The sequence below is a fragment of the Solanum verrucosum genome, unplaced genomic scaffold, assembly GCF_900185275.1.
Source record: "Solanum verrucosum unplaced genomic scaffold, falcon-dt-bn FXZP01000183.1, whole genome shotgun sequence".
Lineage (NCBI taxonomy): Eukaryota > Viridiplantae > Streptophyta > Magnoliopsida > Solanales > Solanaceae > Solanum > Solanum verrucosum.
This window is the reverse complement of record NW_026020430.1, coordinates 3310581-3333504: the sequence shown is the minus strand read 5'-3', so window position 1 is coordinate 3333504 and position 22924 is coordinate 3310581. Positions and strand designations below refer to the sequence as shown.

The window sequence follows — 22924 nt, the reverse complement described above, 5'->3', positions numbered from 1 at the left end:
ATTGAGATCTTGTCATGGTGTATTTCCTTTTCATACCTACTTTGATTTGTTGTACTCCGTAGGTCACTCTACCTCCCCTGACCCCACATGTTTGATTTCACTAGATATGTTGTTGTTTGAGTTTTTGTGTCTTTCCAAGAAAATTTCATTTCTTATCTGCTAATTAAGCAGTTTTAAACTAATTTCTCTGTTAGTAACTCTTATGAAGCTGGAAAAACCATGTTTGAGGTTTTATATCTTCTCCTTTATTATCTGGACATTTTTAGTCTCCCATATGTTGATCTGCGTATGATATTGATATTAGTGAGTCAATCACCTTAGAACCAGTACCATAGACGTTTCTTTTGCAGTCAATGTTGCATTCCTCTCTGTCGTTCTGTGGGAGAAAATTCCTATTGGAGGAGCTTAAGTCATGTTTCTATTTTCTTCTTTCAATTGTTGTGGAGGGAACAAGTATTATCAGTGCGATATGTCACTCTCTAACTAGCCTTATCATCTATACTTAAGGAGAATTTCTATCACAGTTATATCTAATTTGTGAGCCAAATTCTAATTTTGATGTTTATATTGTTTAAGACCCTTTAACAAAATGGAGCATGAAGACAGCTACAAGGGAGTTTCAGAGCCAAAATACGACTGCCTTCTTTTTGGTAAGGCTTTATATCTGTTATGCGTTCTCTTTCCAAAGGAAGAATGGCTTGTGTATTATTCCTAAAAATGCTTGTATTTCAATTTGCAGATGTTGATGACACACTTTATCCACTGAGCTCTGGTTTTTCAGCACAATGCACGAAAAATATCATTGGTAATTTTACAGTTCTCTTTAATTTGATATCTCATTCATATAATTGCTTCCTAGATAAATGTTTATTGGATCGAATAATCAATAATCTTCCCCATTGTTGCAACTTTTAGATTATATGATTGAAAAGCTTGGCATTGATGAGACTAAAGTTCCAGAAATGTGTATAAGGTTATATAAGGAGTACGGAACAACCATGGCTGGTCTCAGGGTAAGGTTATAGCTTGTGTAAATTGACTATGAATAGTTAGTCTCGGTTGTTCATATGCTAAACTTAGCATTCAATTTTTTCAGGCCATTGGTTACGACTTTGATTATGACGACTACCATAGGTACCACTTCTTCTCTATGTTTCCTTACACGTCTTTTATACTGTTTTTAAATGAAAAGTACCTTATCAAATCCTCATTGACAGTTTTGTACATGGGAGATTACCTTATGAACTTTTAAAGCATGACCATGTTCTGAGGAATCTTTTGCATAGCTTGCCTGTTCGGAAAGTTGTAAGTTACACATACTTCTTCCATAGCACTACAAATAAACAAGTACCTTTGTGACCGTATTCACTTTGTATGAAAATGTTGGTGTAATGTGTATATCTATTGTGATTGAAACAGATATTTTCAAATGCAAATGAAGCCCATGTGGCAAAAGTTCTTAGCAGGCTCGGATTAGAGGACTGCTTTGATGATATTGTATGCTTTGAGACTGTGAATCCTATCAACAACGGCAGTGTACAAGACAACAACAATGGTGGTGAGTCTGTTGTCAAATCTAATTCCATTTCACTCTCAAGACATTACAAATACATTAACTAATACTAGATACTTCTTCTCCTTCCAGTATCCCCTAGGTCTCTTATTGTTTGCAAACCCTTTGAAGAAGCATATGAACAAGCCTTTAAAATAGCCAATATTAACCCTCAGAAGACGGTATGTAATTATCCTTGATTTCTGCATTTCCATCTTGTACCAATTTACCTGAATTCTAACTTAATTCCTTTTATCTTTATGCTTTCCTCAGCTGTTCTTTGATGACTCTGTCCGTAACCTTCAGACTGCTAAGCTCACAGGCCTTCATACTGTGTGGGTAAGCTGAATTACTAACTTTTGGAGCTACACAATGAAAAAGAATCTCATTTTCATCCTCCTTAATTCTTACTAATATGCATATGAACTTCGCTTATTTGGTATAGGTGGGTGCCTCCCATAGAACAGAAGGCATAGATTATGCGCTAGAAAGCATTCATAACATGAAGGAAGCATTACCGGAGTTATGGGAAGATGTTAAACCAGACATTCGCTATTCGGAAAAGACTGCAATTGAAGTGAGAGCTTAGTTGTGTAATCTCACAATAAAGACAACCACATAGTTGTAGTTATTTATTTATTGCTTTCTCTTTTTCTTTTCTAGTTTCCTCTTTTGCCTGTTAACCTGAATAACAATTGTTACATTGATTTCACAGTCTCTAGCTGTATTATTATTGCTTAGTGGATGTGAAATTTCTCATGTGACTAGTTGTAAAAACTTCTCTTAGAAGTAAATGTTGGCATGTGAAGTCGATGATGACTGCTGAAACAAGTTTGAATGTTAAGTATTTGGTTGTGCCATGACTTTTGGTGCAACCACCTTTCATCTTCAATGTCTAGCTCTGCTTTATTTATTTATTTATTTATTTTTCTTTTCTTGTTGAATTGTCTTTCAAAAGTTGAGGTCGAAGGGTTTATTTCGTCTGTTTAATAGCATAGCGATGATTATCATTCAAACTTGGCACTGTACAGTACACCTTGTTAAAGCCTCAGCATGTTGAAAACCATATTGGTTTTAGTGTATTTTCCAGATATGGGAGGATTGATGAGTGATGAGTATCGTTTTGTTGAAGAATTCTTTTGTGCTTTTTTCTCTTTGTTCTTACCCTCTAAGAATCCCAGAGAGTACAGATATACAACAGAGCAGCATTAAAGAACACCTGTAATGAAATTAAGGTTGCAAATGCCACTGATATGGTTGAACAACAGAGGATTCCACAACTACAAGCCCATGAGACAATGCAAAAGTGGTTTCCATGAACCTCTATTGTTGCTGGGAATGTTGGGGAAGTTCACAAGCTTACAGCTTTATGAACTAAATGGTGTGAATGCATCGAACTATTTGTTCTTGTTAAAGAAACATGTAGTTCTAGCCCCTTGAGACTTATTGGTGCACTCAAAAACAAGTGATTGAAATAATGGAGTAAACAAGGATTCAATAGTCAAGAAGGTCACCTTACACCAATGAATGTTTCAGGCTTAATCAAAGATGACAGAGAAGAAAAAGATGTGCAAGAACCAAAGGGAGACCATATAAGTGCCAGTACACATGATAAAATCAAATAGTTCAGTTTGTTAAAATATATTTAGACTTCTGAATGATCAATTATCAACAGGTTTCCAACAAGAGAGAGCATATATAACTCTGCCTTTCCATCCCTGCAGCATCCAGTAACCATCTTCATCCACCAAAAAGTCCTTATGGTATCGCCGTTGCACCTTGGCCCTCACTCCTTTAACTATGTCCTGTTCTAATGGAAGCTGCCTAAATCCTGCTCTCTGGTTTCTCTACTGCCACTGCTTATATGGTTCTGGCCTTTCAACTCTTGCAGTACCTTCACAAGCCACAATGTTCATAATTTCCTTCCCGAAATTCACTTTCTCAAACAGCACTCTCTCTTGATTTTCACGCGGTACAGTTGCCTCCATCATGTCAAACAGAGAAGAGAAGTGGAATAGTGCTTCTTTAAATCGAGTTACAAAGAAAGTTGAGTTATATGCCCCGTTAACAATTCCATGAAGGAAAACATCAGGTTTATTTGCTTAATCAATCCTAGCACATCATCCCTTGGACTGTTTTCGTATACTGTTTCATCAGGCACATTTATGAGCCTGTATAAGCAATTAACAACAAGCATCTCATCTCTGTTTATCTTGAGATCCTCCAGCTGTATAGAATCCCATTTCTTAGCTATAGCATTATACTCAAAAGGGACATTAAATCTCTTGCAATACTTTGCTAGTCGACGCCCTGTCTCCTCAACTCTCTCTGCTTGTCTGAATCCAGGTTGTGGAAAATCAATTCCTGTGACGCGAAGTTTAGGAGGTCCTGATGGCCTAAGGGAAATTCCCTGAATAAAACATGACCATTGGAAACCATACAGAATGCCAAAATCAATAATGTGTATACTTGTCGCTTCCCTTGTCAGCATCCCAATTGACTTGTTAGCAAATATGTTGGACATCTTCCTGAATGGGCATGCTGTAACATACACCTGAAACAAAGGCGAATTTAGGATCTAAAGTTTGTGAGTTCAGTAAGACAGTAAAAAACTTTTTCTGTACATGATAGCAATGGATTCAGTTGTCTCTGACCTGAAAGGCTTTTAATATGTCTGCAGCAGATATTGTTCTCTTTGCAAAAGCTGTATACAGTTCTATTCCAGTGCCAGCCAAATGAGCCTCGAGGGCATCAGCAAAGTAGTGTGCCATTCTTTCTGTTGCTTCACCATATGGAGAACAGTGTAGCCTAATCAGCTTCAGCTTATCATGGGCAATCCTAGTATCATAATTTGCCATAGCTTGTGCACATTGAGTTAAGAGACTCCACAAATCTACTACTCGTTTTGGCATTCTTGATTCAACATACGATGGCTTATAAGCTAGTTGTTCCTCTATTTAACCATCAGTATTCTGACAACATGGCGGATCGCTATAAAATCCAGGATTCTTGGAAGAACAAAGTAGTGTTGTATCATACAACTCTGTCTGATCTAATCCTTCTGAACAACTTGCTAAATGCTTACTACTTGTTGGCCCTTCTACAGAGTCACTAAAATCTTCATAACGTCAAAGGTAATTTTGACCCTTTTCCCGTACAATAATCCACACAAGTATGTTGAATTAATTGTTGGCCTGCAGAAAGGACATCATAAACGGATTTCTCAGTAGCTTGTAGAGCTAATGAATCTTGAAGCATACAAGGCCTATTCTCTAAGTCTTCCTCTTCTTCCATTAGCATCTGATTAATGTAATTAAGGACTCCATCAAAGTAATCAAATTATGCCAGAGATGAGTGTTTATTCGATTCCATTTCAAGAATCAAAGATGTTTATAAAAATCATCTAATTAGCAGTACAAGAAACAAATAAAAATCCATCTAATCACCTTATTGTTATGTGGATGTCATTGTTTTAGACAATTAATCATCATACCACTTGTTGATTATTCAAAGTAACCAAATAGTCAACCCCTCCTCCTATCTGGTTTGCCAGTGCATATAACTTAAATTTTTTTTGAATGACAAATGTCACCGAACCATCATACTACTTGTTGACTATTCAAAGTAACCAATTATTCGATTTTATTAAGGATACAAAATTGAATATCGAAATGATACATTTTAATTTTGACGTGGATTGAAGTTTCTAATGGAAACACCCTGAATTGAAGTGCCAAAATAAAAATTGAGACCTTAAATTTAAAAGTCTTGACTATGCATTTGGACTACAATTGTTGACATCTATTTTGGGATGTAATGATTTCAGAATTGCATTATTGCTTGGACCATATAGATAGAAAATGACAAGCACAAAACAAAAGACGACATACGATGTAAGAAGATAGTATTACACTGTACAAACCAATTATTAAAAAAAAAACAAGTATGTTTTCTAATCCAAACGTCAATTCTATGTCAAGCTAAATTGACAAAACTATAACAACAATCAAATTATGGACCAGCTTCGTTCCCCCCCCCCCCCGCCCCCCCCCCCCCCAACAACTAAAATCTCCTGGTTTACAGGCCTACAAATCCAAAATAAAAATAAAAATAAAAATGTTGTCAATGAAAATATTTGAATTAAGCTGGTGACACCATTTAATAATTTAGCTTTTTATTTGTGAATACAAAATGATTATTTTTTTTAAAAATAATTTTAACTTATAAGGACCAGATTTCCTTACCTCTAATCCTTGTTACGCTCCTTATAAAGGTATCAATTAAAGGTTTAAAAACTATATTATAAAATGAAATAAATAATCCCTATATTCTTGAAGTTAGTGATGAGACAATTATTAGCAAAAAAGTGTCTCAGAATCAATGACAGTATCCTTTTACTGACATTATCTTTTCGGACTTTTTAAAAGCATATTCACATGTCTTTTTAAAAGCATATCCTACAAGCTCCCACCCTCCAAGTTCGAATCCTGTTATATATTAAATAAACCAACAAAACAAAAGAAAAAGAATTGAACTGCAAAGAGAAACAGAGTTGTAATATCAAAGATTAGCAAGACTAATCCCTTCTAGGGCCAGCGTTATGTACATATTATAATAGCTAAAGAACACATCGTTTTTGGCTAACATAACAGCATCCCTATGAACTAAAAGTTTGACTAACAAACATGTTTCTGATACTTCTATGCTGGCACCCAACATGAGCTAGCGCATACTACCCGGCCTTTCCAACCCTGTAACATCCATTTACCATCCTCATTAAACACAAAATCGCGGTGGTATCTAGCCTTTACCTTGCACCTTAACTTCTGCACGAGTTGTTGGTTCAACGGAAGAATCTTGAATCCAGCCCTCATATTGCGGACCTGCCATTGCTTGTATGTCTCAGGCCTTTCAACTCTCTCGGAACCCTCACAAGCAATGACATTCATTGCCTCGCGTCTGTAAAATTCTTGTTCAAAATGCAACCTCTGCTGATCATCACGGGGTAAGGTAGTATCAAACATGTCAAAGAGAGTAGAGTAATGGAAGAGGGCCTCCCTGAAGCGAGTGACAAAGAAGGGCGCATTATAAGATCCGTTGATTACAGCTTGCACGAAGATATCCGGATTCATCTTTCTAATTAAGCCCAGAACTGCATCCCTTGGACTATCCAACATCACTGTCTCATCCAACAGGTTCTTAAAACGAAAAAGACAGTTCACAGCAACAGTCTCACCACTTACAAGTTTCAAGTCCTCAAGTTTGATGTTCTCCCAATTCTGTGTTGCTATGGCATTATATTCAAATGGTACTTTAAAGCGCTCACAATATTTTGCCAAGCGGCTCCCTGTCTGTTCTAAGCTTTCTGCTGGCCTGAAGCCAGGTTGGGGAAGGTCTATTCCAGTAATGCGAAGCTTTGGAGGCCCATCAGGTATCTCTGAGAGAAGCTGGATGAGTATTGGCCACTGGAAACCATATAGTATACCAAAATCTATGAGATGCAATGTCCTGGCATTCGATGCTGTGTGGAAGATCATTTTATTCGCAAAGAATATTGATATTTTCTTGAACGGGCATGCCGAAAGATAAACCTGGTATGCTTTCAATTTCTCAGCAGCTGTAATCTTTTTAGGAGCAAGGGCGGCATATAGTTGAGTGCCAGTGCCAGCCAACCGGGCTTCAAGGCCATCAGCAAATACACTGGCCAGCCTTTGGTATGCATCACCAATGGAAGAACAATGCTGCCTGATCTGCTTTAGCTGTTCATAAGCTGTCCTGCGATCGTCAGCAGCAACAGACTGTGCACAGCTAACTAAGAGAGTCCTTAGATCCACAGCTTCATTTTTAGTTCCTTGTTTCTTAGCACGAGTTTTTCCACCATTTGATCCATGGGCTTGTCCATTCTGATCTAAACTATTGTCTACTGGCATTTCAGACTTGACATCACCACATATTGTCTCACCTTTATCTGTACAAAGCAGAACCCTGTCAAACATCTCTGATAACTCAGCCTCCTCCTCCACATATATTGCTGATTGTTTGTTGCTCCTTTCATCTTCAAAATCACTGTCCTCAGGATACTGATGTTTTCTTCCTTTAGTGCCATTATCTGAGTGATTCCTCTCATCCTTCTCTACCTTGACCACAGCCTCTTTGGTCACTTCTTCCACCTTTGGAGGAAAGGTATATTTATCCAAATCAACAACAAATTGACTAACATTTGGAAGGAATTTATTAGCTTCCTCCACCCCTCTCTTGAACTGTAAGATAGACTCGCTATCAGTAAACATGTTTGAAAGAGCATTAGGATTTAAAAAAGAGTCCATATGGACATTCAAGTTGTTGATGTTGTTTAAAGAACCATGAGACCTCTCTGAGTTACTGTGAATCAAAGGTTGGATGGAGTACTCTGATGGATGACTCTCCACAGGCAAAGGCAACCTAGATACACCAGGATCAACAATCCAGTGAGGATCCATGGAATTACTATGGGCATTGCTACTACTTGTACTATGATCACTGGAAGTCTGGAAAATGCTGTCAGGGCTTGGGCTTTCTGACTGATGGTCAACATGATAAGGGGTACGATAGGGTGAAGGAGGGTACGACTTGCCAAGGGCTTCATATAAGGACTTCTCAGCAGCTTTTAGAGCAAGCGGATCATGAAACATGCTGGGCTTATCTTCAATATTCTCCTCCATAAGTATCTGGTTTAGGTACTTAAACAGAGAATCAGAGTCATGATCATCTGGAGAGTCCACTTCCGAGCTCACGTTTGATGATGGAGCGAAATTACCAATGTCTACACTTGGGGCAGTATACGGAACACCAAAAGCAACATAGTCATCATTATAACTGTGAGGAGGATTCAGAGACCCCTCATAGCTAGACAAATTGATCTGATCTTCGAACTCGAGAGTGTTTACAGGATCAGACAACGGAATGAATCGAGGATCCATAACAGTTTGTGTACAATCCAATCTACAAACAAAAAAGAAAGAAGGAAAACATCACACAAGGGGAGAAAAGGAATGAAACAGGCATTGATAGGTCAAAATAAACAATGAGAATATACAATAGAAAAACCAGCTAATGGTGGGAAAAAAAAACCCAAAGATTACTGAAAAAAAATCAACTTTTTTTCCAACTTCATGCCTGGTTTAACATCTGAGCAGGCCCAACAACAAACAACCAAAGGCAAAAAGTTACTATTTTTTTCCACAAACTATAAACATGAAGTAACTTTATACTCAAATAGATACAAATTCTACAAACACAAAAATCATCACTGATCTTAAAACCCATTAATGGCAACAGAAAGAAGCAATCAATACAACCCACATAACAGAAAAGAACAAGAAAGATCAAATCTTTAGTTGCAAAACTTCAAGAAATGAAAGAAAACACAGGCACAAAACACCAAACTGCTACAAAACATCATGATTTCTTGTTTTTCAAAGAAAAAAAAAAACAGGGGGAACAAAGCATAAGCCACTCGTTGGAAAAATCAACTATAAAAAAACATGAAATAAACGAAAACCCAATTCAAAAATGAAGAAAAATCTCAACTTGAAAAACAAAAATCAATATTTATTTAATGAGCATACCTTAGAGTGAAGTGAAACAAGATGACAGCAAAAGTGAAAAAATGAGAGGCAGGCGCTTGAAAATAAAAAGAGGCAAAACAAGCAAAGAAGATAGTATGTAAAAATTGATGCACACGAGTCAAGGCTGCGCCTTTATTAAGCCAAGACAAGAAAAAGGAACCTTCTGTGAACGAGAAGGAAAAAGAAAGTAAAAATGTGATAGAGATAAAACTTGATGGGTCAACAAGTGTTCATGGGTCGGGTCGGGTCGGGTCGACTCATCTTCTTTGTTTGTCTCTCTCTGTGTACTGTGCCAAGCTGATTGGTAGTTTTTCTGTTCTTAGAGCGCGGCGCCAAGTGCCCCACTGTCCCATTTTACCCCTTGAACGAGTAGACGGTGACTCTATCCACACAATTCATAGGGAGAAAAAAAATATTACGAGATTCAATATTTATATCAAATTATATTTGTTTCGTTTTAATTTATTTGTTCAATTTTTTTATTTTAATTCGTTTAATAAATGTTTTTTTTTTTCCATTTCTAGCGAATCATATTTTTCATTTTGATTTGGTTTTCTTATTTTTATTTTTAGTCTGGAGGACATTTTAGTATATGTTACCTATCTTTAATTTAAGATCATAAAATTATTATTTTTTCTTAAAATTCGAGTCAAATCATAAAGAAAATACAAATTTATCATGGTTAATTAAGTTATGAATTATACTCGTGTTAATCCCTTATATAGAAAACTATTAGCGTTATATACTAAACAATGTATTTGCCTTAATGGATTATATAGCACCCTTTTATGGATCTCTATTTCCAATTAGCTACGTGTATCTGTGTATGTATCATGGATTTATTGTGTTAGTTATAAATATAGGATCCGAATAAATTTCCACTCAGTTAATAAAATAAGAATTATTAGATGAATTTGAATTGCGTGCCATGATAATTTAAAAGATTCTATAGTGTTTTATGAATTATAATGTGAATCAAATTAGTACTATTCACTACTTTTTTTTTATCAGAACATTAATTATTTTTAATATAATAACAACAACATCTGAGTAGTTGTACATCAAAAGTGACATCAAATAGGAAAGCAAATGATATATCCAGCTTATAAATCTACAATAATTTGAAGAATCAAAAGTAATCATTGAAACAAAAGGCAGCAAATGATGCCAATCACAAAAAATAAATCAGAAGCAAACACAAAAATCAAATGAGTAAGATATATAACATATATATTTACTCATAGACCTAATTTTGACTCTACATAGCTAAATTTGATACATTTTCTATTTGGATTTCCTTGTTTACAAAATAAAATACTCACTGAATTTTTGGTGACGTATTTTTAAATAATAGTTATGGGATAAGAAAATAGTGATGGAATAAAAATTGTGTATGTTGTTTGGTTGCCATTTTGGGATTACCTATCCCACCATTTATATCATAGTGATGGGATAAGTTATCCCATATATACGGTGGGATAAGTTATCCTAGGATAGCTAATCACAGGACAACTTATCCTGGGATAACTTGTTCCCAACCAAACGACCCCTAAAATCTATATACTAGGGACATAGAACTTTTTATATTGTTAAATTATTTTCATTTTAATTATATATAATTTTGTTTAGTTAGTATAGATTAACCGATTACAATTATGCTACAAGTACCTTATTATAATTAATAAAATTCCATTTATATAGATAAAAAAATCATTTTATATATATTATGAGTATATAAAATTTATTAAATCCATGGTGGATTGCCTTTCATCACTGGCTGATGAGTGATCTTTTGTTCATCAACCAAATTAGCCCACCGAGTCGGGTCAGACCCGGAAGCTGGTTGGTTTTTTTCCTTTTGTCACTCCGTTTGGTGTTTGGAAATGTACTAAACACGTTTTAAAGGATAATTTAGTGATTAAAATGTTATAATTAGAATTTTTGAGGCGGAAGGGTATTTAATTAGAACTCATTTATTAACTATGTAAAAAAAAAACATGAATACGAGGTTATTGTGTTAATTGTTAAACACGTTGTTTGTGTTTGTCAATTCATAAATTGTCAAATAATATTTTTTGTGAAACCAAAGAATTGTGAGATTGCACATCGATAATTTATCAAATTAGTCAAATATTTACTTTTGATTTTATATTCTATTAAAATTGTTGTGTTAGGAATGGAAGAAGGTTGTTCACATTATAATATTCTTACATCATACAACATTAGTTTGTTTGTATGTAGAAGAGTAAAGTAATATATACTTGGAGAGGAAGCAAATTGGGCCGGGTCAAATTTTGGAACCGACTTATTTTATAGTAATATTTACTCACTTTTAGTCAAGAAAAATATTAGTATTATACAAATAAGTTGAATATTCTAATCTTTTTTGTCATATTCTTCCGACACTAGACAGGATACTGAGCATGTGTTTAATCATAGAATTTGGTGTTCAATTTAAAGCTCAAGAGTAACATCTCATTTATTTTTTTTAAATGTAGAGTTTAAAAATTTAAATTGTGATTTTAAAAAAAAGATTAAATTGTTTGTTGATACGCAGGAGAATTATATTAAAGAGTAATTGCATTACAATTCATACTTAGTTTCTTTTTTTTATTATTGAACTAACTTCATTTAATTAATGTCACACTTTTTAGCGTAGCTTTTTGATAGCATATTATACTTTATTATGAACTAGATTTATTAACTTGAAAAAATTGCATGAATTGATAAAATTTTAATGGGTTTCACAAATTATGTCTTTCATGTCTATAAGGAAAAAAAATTGAGATTTAAATGCTACTATGATCAAATAAAATTTAACTTCAAATCAATTGTAAATTTCAAATTATGATTTGAAACAATATATGCAAGACACTTTATGGGCAAACTTGATAATACTATGATTAAAATCACTATTATCTTTTGAATTTAAGTAATATACATTGTCATGTATATAATTAAGTAAATACTCTATATCTTATTTTAAAATTTTAATTTTCACATTTTAAATAGACTTACCAATAAATAGTCTTTGCATGTTCTTCTTTAACTAATAAATTTTGTGCACTCAAAATAATCATTTTAAACTACAAAAGTAACAAAACATGAAGTTAATAAATATAGTACTTAATTAGAAAATTCTAAAATAGAACATTGCTTGACTATGAACAACAATTGGAACAAAATTTTGAGTGGAAAGGATTATCACTTACCAATTGAATAGAAAAAAAAAATTTATATATGAAAATAAAAAAGTTCCCAAGTATTAAAATGCAAATATCTCATTAAAAAAAACAAATTTATAAAAAAGTTATAAAATCGAATCTCTCCATAATTGAACTGATTCTAAAATTCATTGGTCATGCGCAACCTCAATTTTTGCATTTCATTTCTTCAGGACTGATACAACGTTCTACCCATTTATATTTTATATAAAATATACTTTTTAATTAAATAGTCTAACGTTGGTTACCATTATGACCACACAAAAAATACCATTATTTAAATTCTAAGGGGGGAATATCTTGGCCCCATAGGGAATCATGAACGGCTTTATTTAAGTTCATAGTCAAATAACTTATATATGTTGAGGGGACAGATGATAAAACAAATAAACTATATAATGATTTGACCAAATCAATTAAGTATGTTAAGCTTTATTCATCCACTTAACAGAAAATTAGTAAAAATATTGAAGCGGAAGTTTCATGAGAGGTTCTAAAATTGAATCTCTTTGACTATAGTGATCTGATGCTAGAAGTTCGAATACGATTAAATTAAATTATATTAAATAAATTCTATTTAAATAATATATTAAATTAAGTATATAAATATTATTCTTGAAATTATTATTTTAAAATTTAAAAATCCTAAAATTAAAAATTCTTGCTCCACCATCAATCTCAATAATATATGAGACCAACCATGGTCACATACTCACATTTGGGCTTTGGCCGCCAGTTTTCTCAGATTTGGTGAAAAATATTATTTGACAAATAATTATGTATTGATTATTCATCGCAAGTCGCAACGTAGTCAAAGCATAATTAAAAGTAAACAAAGAAACATAAAGATTTCAATTATCATCAATCATGCATGATCCTTTGCTAACAAGTAATGCGTGTTGGAAAAATACTACTAATAGAGAAGCAAAAAATTAAGCCCTCAAAATAGGCTTAACCTATGGGATCGGCCCAATCCAATCCATTGGGGTAGGGTTGGGATAGAATAGGATTTTCAAATCGATTTAAATAGGAAAACTTACTTATATTAGATGAGTGTCTTTTAATAAATAATTACTGATTTTAACGATACTTTTTATTTATTACCATTTATAGTAATACATAACAATACTATGTTAAATCTGCAATATGTATTAAAAGTGAATTAAGTATGCAATATATGTGTATTATAACTGTTTTTAAAAATATATTATGCTTGTTTGGTAAGAAGTTGATACATTGTATTACAAGTGTATTAAAATGTGTGACAAATGTATTATCCATCAATAAAACTTGTATTATATGTATAAATTGTTCTTTGTAATATGTATTAAAACTGTATTATAAATGTATTAAAAATGATCAAGTGAAAAAATTCCTATAAATGGTAAATATTTTTTTATTTATAGTATATTTATGTAAGTTTCCCTTTAAAATAAGGCGTATAAGCCTAACCCATAAAAGTCATTGGCCCATGAGGCTTGATCGGACCAGACCATGGACGAAAAACTATTTATTTAAGGGTAACTTACAACAATCTCGTTAGTATATGAGCTAATTACTTAAATGCACGTTATGTTGTAATATTAAGAATCTTACCAGATTTTGGTACGTCAGATACATGGACTCAAAATTAGGTTAATTTGTTCTAGTACACTTTACCCAAGTGGATTCGCATCTATCTAGGATACATAGACAAATTCTGTGCCCTCGTTTCCCTCCCATCTCGCTTGCCACTCGCTTATCTCGCTCACGTATCTTGGATGCATCACACCAGATACATGTATCTCGCATATCTAGTATCCTAGATACATACTAATTACACTAGATTTTTTGCTAGTGTTATTGAAACAACACCATTGTTTGCCATTTTTGATTTGGAAATCTTCTCATTTTCTTGATGTTCTGGAATTTTAAGTTTGAAAAAAAAAGGCTAGCCCGCCCCAGCCCTTAGCCCTTCTAGGGTTGGGTTGAGCATTTTCAGGTCTTTTCAAATGAAGAGCTATCCCGTCTTAGCCCTTTAAATTTCTTGGCCCACGAGGCTTGGACCGGGTGGGATTGAGTTGACCCTTTTGACAACTCTAAAATTAATGAATAAATATACAAGATAGATTTGAGACATATCTAACCGACAACTTCTTTTTTTAAGGATATAATAAGTCTATTACTAAAAAAAATGATTTAAAAGTGACAACAATTTATTTATTTATTTTACAAAAATAGCTTTGACTTATCGAAAATATCGGGCTTATGTTTCGTTAAGTTTTGGGATCAATTTCACCCTGACCGTCTATTTTAGGGACCACATTTATCCTTATGTCTAAATATCTAATAATTAAAAAGAAGTTATTTTTATTTTTCAAATCAATTGATATTGAACTTATAACTAATAGAAGTAAAATATTTTTAAAATAGATAAATAATTATTTAAATAAAAATATATTAGTATATTTCTTAAGAATAAAATTTAAAAGTGATCAAGTTTTTGATGAGAAACTCGAAGCTCAAACTCAAAACATAGAAATCTCTAACATCCACCATACCCTTTAACAGTAATATTACTAGTACACAAGATGAACCAAAAGAAATACAAATAATAGTTGTATCTAAAATCTCAAAATTAATATTCATGTCCAAAAAACAGAAGAATTATATTATGATAAGTTTTACAATCAACTACATTTCCCTTTTCTAATTGAAGGGACAAATAAACTACAAAATACAACACCCTTACCTCAGAATCAGAAAGAACTTCTTTCCAAGAAAAGAAGCATTTAGTACAAAAAAAAATTCTGTTAGCAAAACACTTTATTCTATCAAAACATTTACAAGAGCAGCTTCAACTCCTCTTGGGAAGGAACTTGACTTTCCCTGGTATTACTTTTATTAACATAACACCTTTTACACTCAACAAAATAATCTAAACTCTTATTTACTCCCCGGCCACTTCCACGACGTTCCTAGAGAAGAAGGTAAGTCTCCGATGGCTGTTTCATCTGTTGCTTGGCTTGCTGTTGTGACCAGTAAGCGTGAGCGGTGAGGACCCTGTCTAAGAGCTCTTGTGGCACGGGCTCGCCCCTCCTTTGCTGAGGGGATATTCTTGCTGTGTGCACCAGAGTTTTCCATTTGTCCTGAATGGTAACCATCAATCAAATTCCATATCATGCGATTACTATGTGTTCAGCTCATTCGCAGAAGGTTTTGTTAAGTAATGTAGATGTAATGGAAATGAAGTACATCATGCAAGTATGCCACTTTAAAAGTCAATTGATTGACATGTTATACCTTCAAATCAACATAAGTTCTATGTTTGGCATTATCAAAAGCTCGAAGTTTAACGTCACGCCATCTGCAAAACGATAAGACAATAACTGAAAAAAGTGAAAGAGAACTCAAGAGGTAAGCGGAAGGTGTATGGATAGCCGTACCTTGAATTATGGTTTTACTAAACATACCTTCCTGTTCCAAGCTTCTCAACAGCTTGAACAAGTGCTTCCACTTCAGAGACAGAAAAAGGTCTACGGATTCGACGTTGTGTGGCCTCGGATCGCTTGGGCTTCCGCAATGGGACTGCAGACAAGGCTTCTGCATTTACTGCAGTTAGTGGAACCAATGCTCTTGAATTTGCGGAAATTTTCTCTAGAGCCGCATAATGAGGAGATGGAGCTGATTCATGGTCACTTTCAAGAAAGTTACTCAAACTTGTTCCTGTATGATCATCAGATCTCCCCTGCTGAATGCCAGAATGAACCGCAGTAGAAGGAGATGGGCACCTGCTGACATATATAGTGCAAAATCATGGACTTCTGATTCTAGAACGTTTCTAAGGGAGCGTAGTTCCAAAAAAAAGGTTGTTGAGAATACAATGAAATAATAAAAAGTGTGCTCGCTCTGAAAACTTAAGATTTTAGATGAGATGGTCACACACTTCAACTAAGCTTAAAAGTTTAAAGACCACGAAAGGGGGGAGGGGGGTGGTTCAGGGCAGACAAAATACTAGAAAGAGTAGAAACAACCCGTGAAGATTTGAAAGAAGTTATTGACTTCTAATTTCACAATAATCACACGTATATATCTATCTACCCATATAACTGGTAGATAAATTGAAGCAGCATCAGCAGCAGCTCAATAATAGAAATGGCTGCGGTCCTAATATCCACCATAGATCGACAAATGGAATACCTTGTTAGCCGTTGAGGTGTTTCATAAGGAAGTACACAAGAACGACAGTCTTGACCAAGAGGTTGGGAAGTTTGAACTGGATTGGGCTCGAGTGAGAAGCCCAGAGCATCAAGCTTGTAATCGTGAGATATTCCAGTCTGTAACAAGGTTTTGTTATCATCTCTAACCTTCTTACCCTGAAAAACCACACCGATTCGTAGTCCACCACCAAGTATAGCAGTCACTGCTTCCATTACAGTCCTCTGCAAAATATTAGAAGCATGAATAGTGCTTTTCCACATTGAAATTAAAAAAAAAAAAGGATGGAATACTGATGATATAATCCTAATTAAGAAAAGTGGATTAGTATTTGAAGGTAATGCTTTCACATGCCTTTAAAGAACCAATAGTTGCATTTTCCGGAATATCAACAAAAAGCTCAGGAACCTTGAAGGACTTAATTCTAAACTTAACTGCACGAAAGGAAAAAATCCATGTTAGAACCATGAAGGAGCGAGGGGTACAAAAGAGTTCATGTGGTGACTCCGAAAGAAGGCCCTCTCACCATGGGAATCACCAGGCCTGAGGAACTCACGACCTCCATTAAAAACTGATGTTCCAGCCGCTGCGCAGCCTGTCAGAGTCGATATGCAGAGGGAAATTAAGTATCAATAGGAATCAAACACATACACGTTTATGCATAGTCATGTGCATGTTGTTGTATGAAGGCGTGAACTATGAAGAGAACATACCTCCTGAAGATGCTTTACTACTACCGGAAGCATTTCCATGTAAGTCATTTGTTGGAGAACTACTTATTCCATCCGTACTCATCTCTCCTTCGGAATTGGAGAACGAGCCACATTTAAAGAGCTTTCTTTTCTTGAAAGGAAAATCCCTCTGAGACCTCTGGTGCTTGTAGCCAATGTTTCTGTTGTAGTAAACATGCATTGTTTTCGCACCTGGAAAAGTCCTCTTCATGTCAAACTCCTAAGCAATTGAACATGAAGGGTTGCATAAATAATACTCCTTCCGTTTCAATTTGTTTGGCTGGTGTTGACTTGGGACGGAGTTTATGAAAGTAAAGAAGACTATTAAATTTTGTGGTCCTAAATTGAAGATATGTAGAATGTACCAAGAATTCCTTTAATCTTGTGCTTAAACATGTCATGTGAAAAGTTGAAATTAAAGAGTTATCAAAAAAGAAAGAGACATCATCCAGACGGTCCGCCTGGCCACTATGAATGAACATTACATCAATAGAGTAAGTTGTTAAGACAAGATTGGTGTAAGTTGTTAAGACAAACAAAATTGAAACAGAGGGAGTAAACACTTACCAGAATTGGCATGACCCTCATCATCAGATTTAAGATTTTCTTCCCAATATTTGGAAGCTAGTAATTTCTTAATTGGCCGATCTCGTACACGTGGTGCTGCCCCGGAGGCCTTATTTGGGGTGCTAGGTTGAGTGCACCCAGAGTTTTCGTCATCATCTTTATTAGCTAACTTTACAGCATTCCGAATCATCGGAAAGGACCTACAAGGAGCAGGATATGTAGACAGAGATAATTTTACACTTTCATCTGAAGTAACAAGTGTTGGAGGTTTCTTATCCCAAACATCAGGGAACTTTGAACTGGAAATTGCAGCCCCCTTATCAGTAGAAACTTTAGCTTTATTTGACAGCTCAATTTTCATCTGTTTATCGTTTTCAGTGTCTAATGTACAACTGGAAAAGACTCCACAGCCAGAAGCCTCCCGTTCTGTCTTCGAAGAAAAGTTTTCATGTTCCTCGCTGCTTTCACCATTTACAAACTGTTTAGCAGAGAGTAACTTCTCAGAGCAATCAGAACTCATACTGGCAGATGCAGGTCTAGAGATCGTATCATTTTGAACATGTGGCAGTTCGCTTAAAGAACGATTTACAACTGGAGCTTGTGAGACAAGCTCAGAAATGAAGAAGCCTCGTTCATAACAGCCTTCAGTATAAGATTTTTCTTTTAGAGATCTATCCTCAGCCTCTTTTACCTTTTCATCTTTCACAATTGCACCTTGCTCCTTCCCTCTAACAGAACCTGTAGAATCAGGCGAGCTCTCTCCCTCCCCCAGTAACTTGCCAGCTACAGTAGCTAACAAGTCAAAGGGACAAGTTCCATTGCCATCAGCTTTCCTCCTAATAATACCCCTTCTCTAAGAAATTGACAGAGAAATAAGATCAAGATACGTGTCTCTATAGCAGAGGAATATACTAATAAGACAAATATTGCATCTGAAAAAAAAGCAAGATTACCCTAAGCGATCTGGTAGCTCGAGGTATAGGAGGCACCTGATAGCCATTGAATCCATAATCTAACCTCTTTTGCAACACCATATCTCATCAACCATACCAAGAAAGATCCGAAGAACACAAAACAACAGAGATTTTTTGCCCAAATTTACAGTGTAAAAACATCATGTTACACAACTTTTGCGGTGAACTGCACCAAATAATCTAAGAAAGAAAAGACCTGCAAAAGAAGCATTATAATTCAAGACATTTAAATAAGATAACATTAAGTTAATCACAAGAAAAATATGTAAAATCAAAACTAAATCGGAACAAAAGGATCCTAGAGTTGAAATTCTCTCAATTCAGATTCCAGGGGAAAAAAAGGAAAAATAACAGAATCACCAATATTTGATAAAGCACCAGATGCCAGTAGAAACAAATCCAACAAAACTACACCTTTGTATTGCAGAATTTTATGCCAAACCAAATCCTCAGTTTCATAATCTTCATTTATTGATATGGTTATCAACCTAGATATTGGGGATAATAGATTACGATCTGATATGTTTAAATTATATCTAGCTTGTTGTTATACCCTAAGTTCTGCTAGATTTCCAAGTAAATGAAAGCTTCACATCTTAAATACACAGCTCAAAGTACATATTTCAACCATGATTGGCTGCTTGATCACTACAAAATTGACTGATGTCATAGTCCTATTCCAACATTCAACGGGATTACTTTGATTAGCAAGATCTCTATGGTTTTGTAAGGTCCTCCTCTCCCGTAAATAGATAAAAAAACAAAAGCGAGTATGAAAAATGCACTGAGGTTACTTATTTCCTACATCAAAATTTGGGAAAAGATGAAAACAGCCATTACCAGATCAACACACAATAAGAATGACAAGAAGCATATAGACATTCCAACACAACATTTTTCATGATGAGTCGGAATAAAGGCGATATATGAATCAAACCACCCACATAAGTCACAAAGTCTGGTCTTATGCATCTTACTCGTACCATATCCATACCATATCCACGTGATCCATCTCAAATCAATATGAACGAACGATCATAAGCACAATATCCATATGCAATGCAAAAAAATAAGGATATGCTAGAAACTCTCAACACCAAGAAAGAACATACATAGAACCCTCTTCCATGCATCGTTTGTTTAAAGGGATAAAGAAAGCATTTTTAAGGAAATTGTACAAATTTAAAAAGAGGAAACTAAACCCCCCGCCCAAATCTTGTATATACAGCAAGATTTTCCGGGAACGGGTTAGATTAACCCCTTCTGCCCTGCCCCTTCCCCTGCCCCTGCCTACTCCACCCCCAACCCTCACCCCACAATAACAAAGCGTTGGATCAACAAAATTAAAACAACAGAAAGATAGATAGATCTAATCCAACATACCCTGAATTAAATTTTCAAAAATAAAAACCCCCACTTGGATCCAAGAAATGTACACAACAAGATTTTCCAAATTCAGAGAAAAGGTTGACAGTTGAGAATTCCAAATTACTCTGTTTTAGTCACAGAAAAACCTTTAAGAAAAGCATTCTTCTTCTAACCATCTTGAGAATTTTCTCTTCAAGAAAACCAGGTTGTTAAAGCAAAGATTGCAACTTCATGAATTTGGGAACAAATCAACAACAAGAAACAAACAACCCCACCTTAAAAAACACAAAATTTATATCTAAAGACACCAAAATCACCCATGATGATAGAAAAACAAAATAGAAGATGAGAAATGAAAAAAAGATGTACCCCATAATTTAATGTGATGATGGAGAAAAACCCTGAGAAAAGCAGCCATGTTTTGTCTTAAACCCCCACTTCTTATACAGTTACTGGCTGTAACGGTAAATGCACTGGGCAGTACCAGGTTTCTGTCACAGGCAGAAACCACCTGAAGACCCGGTTACTCGACAAATGGTGGGCCCATATAAAATCTGTCAGGTTGGACGTAGATCATGCCACGTGGGACAACAAATCCATCAACAGAAAAACGTTGAGTCACCAAAGCCAGGGAAACTTTTTTTTTTTTTTTTAATTTATCAAAATAAAAAAATAATAAATAAAAATACCAGCACAAAGGTTCTGATAAACCAGTAGTCCAACAAACTCTAAACTGAACCAAGAAGCTTTTCTTTGAATTTTTTTGGGTGTTTTTGTCATTTTATTGTAGAAAATTACTTCTAGATGACTTCACTAATTAAACATGTTTTAATATAATATTAGTATTCTTCACTTGATTAGAGATGTAGAAATGTTCTTGACCACTTATAAATTAAATAGAAAATTATTGAAAACACTCTTGAACTTAGCGTAAATTGTTAGTTTCGTTCATGAGCTATTGACATCCTTAAAAACACTCATCACCTTGACTAGTTAAACTTAAATACATCTCTGATATGTCACATAACATAGCAAATTGTCTCATGAGACTCTTAATAAAAAGTCGAAAGAAGTGTTGAAAACACTGCTAAATTTGCCGAGAACTTATAAGAGATGTATTTCACTAATGTGACAAGATAAGGGGTGTATTTAAGTTCAGTCAATCAAGTAAAGAGATATTTTTAAAATTGTCAATAGCTTAAGAATAAAACTAGTAATTCGCTGCAAATTAAGTGGTAGTTTCAATACTCGACTGTTAATGAGATTTCGGTGAGTATATGTTATTGTTCTTGTTAAGTTAGAGATGTGTATTTTTCCTATTTTTGACAATGTCTTTTCTAAAACAATTTATGTTAATTTATTATGATAAAGTAGTAAATCGAGATAATGATATATATTAATGATAAATGTGTTAAATGTGTGTTAAATGATGGAATTTAGGTAAGCATGCCATACACTAATTAATGATTTTGTGTCTGTTGCGTGCATTGAGCGCAAATAAGTATTTTTTTTTCTTTTCTGAGAGTTGTTTAAACCATTTATTTAGTAGATTTTATTTTCTATTAATGAAATTTTAAAGATGAAACTGTAAAAATAAAAATAAAAATATTATTTGACACTTGTCGATTTATGGTAGAGAAAAACGGATTACCGATACTTTCTTATCCAAAAAAGAAAAAACTCGCAGGTGGTTAAAAAGGGATAAAAATAATTATTGATGATTAAGGATTAAAGTAGTTTTTAATTGGGGGTTTTACTGGTTTTTTACAGTTGAGTTCGATTTGTTGGGAGGTTTTTTAGTGAAAGAAGGGTAAATAGAAATTAAGGGATAACAAAAAACCTCTCGTGGGTAAAATTTGAAGGTGAGGTGTGTGTTTAGAGACAGATTATCCACTAAAATAAAATAAAAAATGCCCTTAATTTCGACAAAATAATGGATAAACCTTGTTTTGTTCTCAACACTGTCCTATAAGTCCAGTAAAATTTTGAAAGGTTTGTTATGGGTTCTTTTTCATTAATCTTTTCTTGTTAATCCATTTTTCGTTTTTTTTTAAAATTATTTGTATGTGAAAATTCATTTATATGTATAATAAATAATCGATGTAAGCTCATTAAGTAAAAGAATTTTTTAATCCTAAACTCTTTAATTAAAAAATCATGACTCCGCCTACGTACGAAACTTATAACGAGTAGTCAAGTATTGAATGAATAAATACACATTTTATTTTATCATAATCTCTAAAAATTTCTATCATTAAAAAAAAAAAGCCTCCTCTCGATACATCACTTTCCTCTCGCTGATGCATCTCTATCCCCCTCTCGGATACATTCCTTCCCTATGTATCTGGATATATCTGGATGTATTATCCCCTCTTTGATACATCTCTCTCCTCTGGGATACATCCTTCCTCCCATCTTTGATACATCCCTCTCCTCTCGGATACATCCTTCCTCCCATCTTTGATACATCCCTCTCCTCTCGGATACATCCTTCCTCTATGTATCCGGATGTCTGTTGATGTATCCGAAAGTCTATCCAAAATTCATAAATTTTAAAGGATTTTTTAAATTTGCAAAAGACTAGGGAAATAATGTAATTAGCTCCTAACACTATGAATTTTATTTAAATTGTATATATATAGGGGTGTCAAAATGAGCCCCCAAATATAGATAACCCGCCCAGAATTTTATGAGTTGGGCTCAA

General features: G+C 34.4%; 3 protein-coding genes and 1 pseudogene across 8 annotated transcripts; 1 reads left to right on the top strand and 3 right to left on the bottom strand.

Annotated features, from left to right (window-relative positions):
* Positions 1-564: 564 nt before the first annotated feature.
* LOC125807533 (uncharacterized protein C24B11.05-like) lies at positions 565-2319 on the top strand. Its single transcript, XM_049487257.1, has 9 exons — positions 565-650; positions 740-805; positions 916-1013; positions 1097-1134; positions 1218-1305; positions 1420-1558; positions 1646-1734; positions 1826-1891; positions 1998-2319. The coding sequence occupies exons 1-9, from the start codon at positions 590-592 to the stop codon at positions 2139-2141; spliced, it is 789 nt and encodes a 262-aa protein (XP_049343214.1). The 5' UTR covers positions 565-589; the 3' UTR covers positions 2142-2319.
* Positions 2320-3045: 726 nt separating this feature from the next.
* On the bottom strand, positions 3046-4464 carry LOC125807759 (scarecrow-like protein 14; annotated as a pseudogene).
* Positions 4465-6081: 1617 nt separating this feature from the next.
* Positions 6082-8527, bottom strand: LOC125807532 (scarecrow-like protein 14). Its single transcript, XM_049487256.1, has one exon. It carries the CDS (start codon positions 8509-8511, stop codon positions 6253-6255), a length of 2259 nt encoding a protein of 752 aa, XP_049343213.1. The 5' UTR covers positions 8512-8527; the 3' UTR covers positions 6082-6252.
* Positions 8528-15139: 6612 nt separating this feature from the next.
* Positions 15140-20798, bottom strand: LOC125807997 (telomere repeat-binding protein 5-like). Of its 6 annotated transcripts, none has more exons than XM_049487760.1 (10): positions 20496-20522; positions 18832-19048; positions 17879-18731; positions 17294-17503; positions 17107-17175; positions 16935-17014; positions 16563-16804; positions 15836-16156; positions 15666-15729; positions 15140-15511 (listed from the first exon to the last, which is right to left on the bottom strand). In XM_049487760.1, the coding sequence occupies exons 2-10, from the start codon at positions 18910-18912 to the stop codon at positions 15341-15343; spliced, it is 2091 nt and encodes a 696-aa protein (XP_049343717.1). In that variant the 5' UTR covers positions 18913-19048; positions 20496-20522; the 3' UTR covers positions 15140-15340. The 6 variants fall into 6 exon arrangements, 5 of the variants coding, with proteins under 5 accessions (XP_049343717.1, XP_049343714.1, XP_049343715.1 ...); XM_049487757.1 differs by lacking the exon at positions 20496-20522 and adding an exon at positions 20236-20308; XM_049487758.1 differs by lacking the exon at positions 20496-20522 and adding an exon at positions 19406-19550.
* Positions 20799-22924: the final 2126 nt, after the last annotated feature.

Coding starts and splice junctions, on each gene's coding strand:
- LOC125807533 (XM_049487257.1), top strand. CDS start 590: ATGGAGCATGAAGACAGCTACAAGGGAGTTTCAGAGCCAAAATACGAC. Junction 806..915: donor ATGCACGAAAAATATCATTG/GTAATTTTACAG, acceptor TGCAACTTTTAG/ATTATATGATTGAAAAGCTT. Junction 1,306..1,419: donor GCTTGCCTGTTCGGAAAGTT/GTAAGTTACACA, acceptor TGATTGAAACAG/ATATTTTCAAATGCAAATGA.
- LOC125807532 (XM_049487256.1), bottom strand. CDS start 8,511: ATGGATCCTCGATTCATTCCGTTGTCTGATCCTGTAAACACTCTCGAG.
- LOC125807997 (XM_049487756.1), bottom strand. CDS start 18,912: ATGGTGTTGCAAAAGAGGTTAGATTATGGATTCAATGGCTATCAGGTG. Junction 16,157..16,562: donor ACACCTCAACGGCTAACAAG/GTATTCCATTTG, acceptor TATATATGTCAG/CAGGTGCCCATCTCCTTCTA. Junction 15,512..15,665: donor GAACTTATGTTGATTTGAAG/GTATAACATGTC, acceptor GTTACCATTCAG/GACAAATGGAAAACTCTGGT.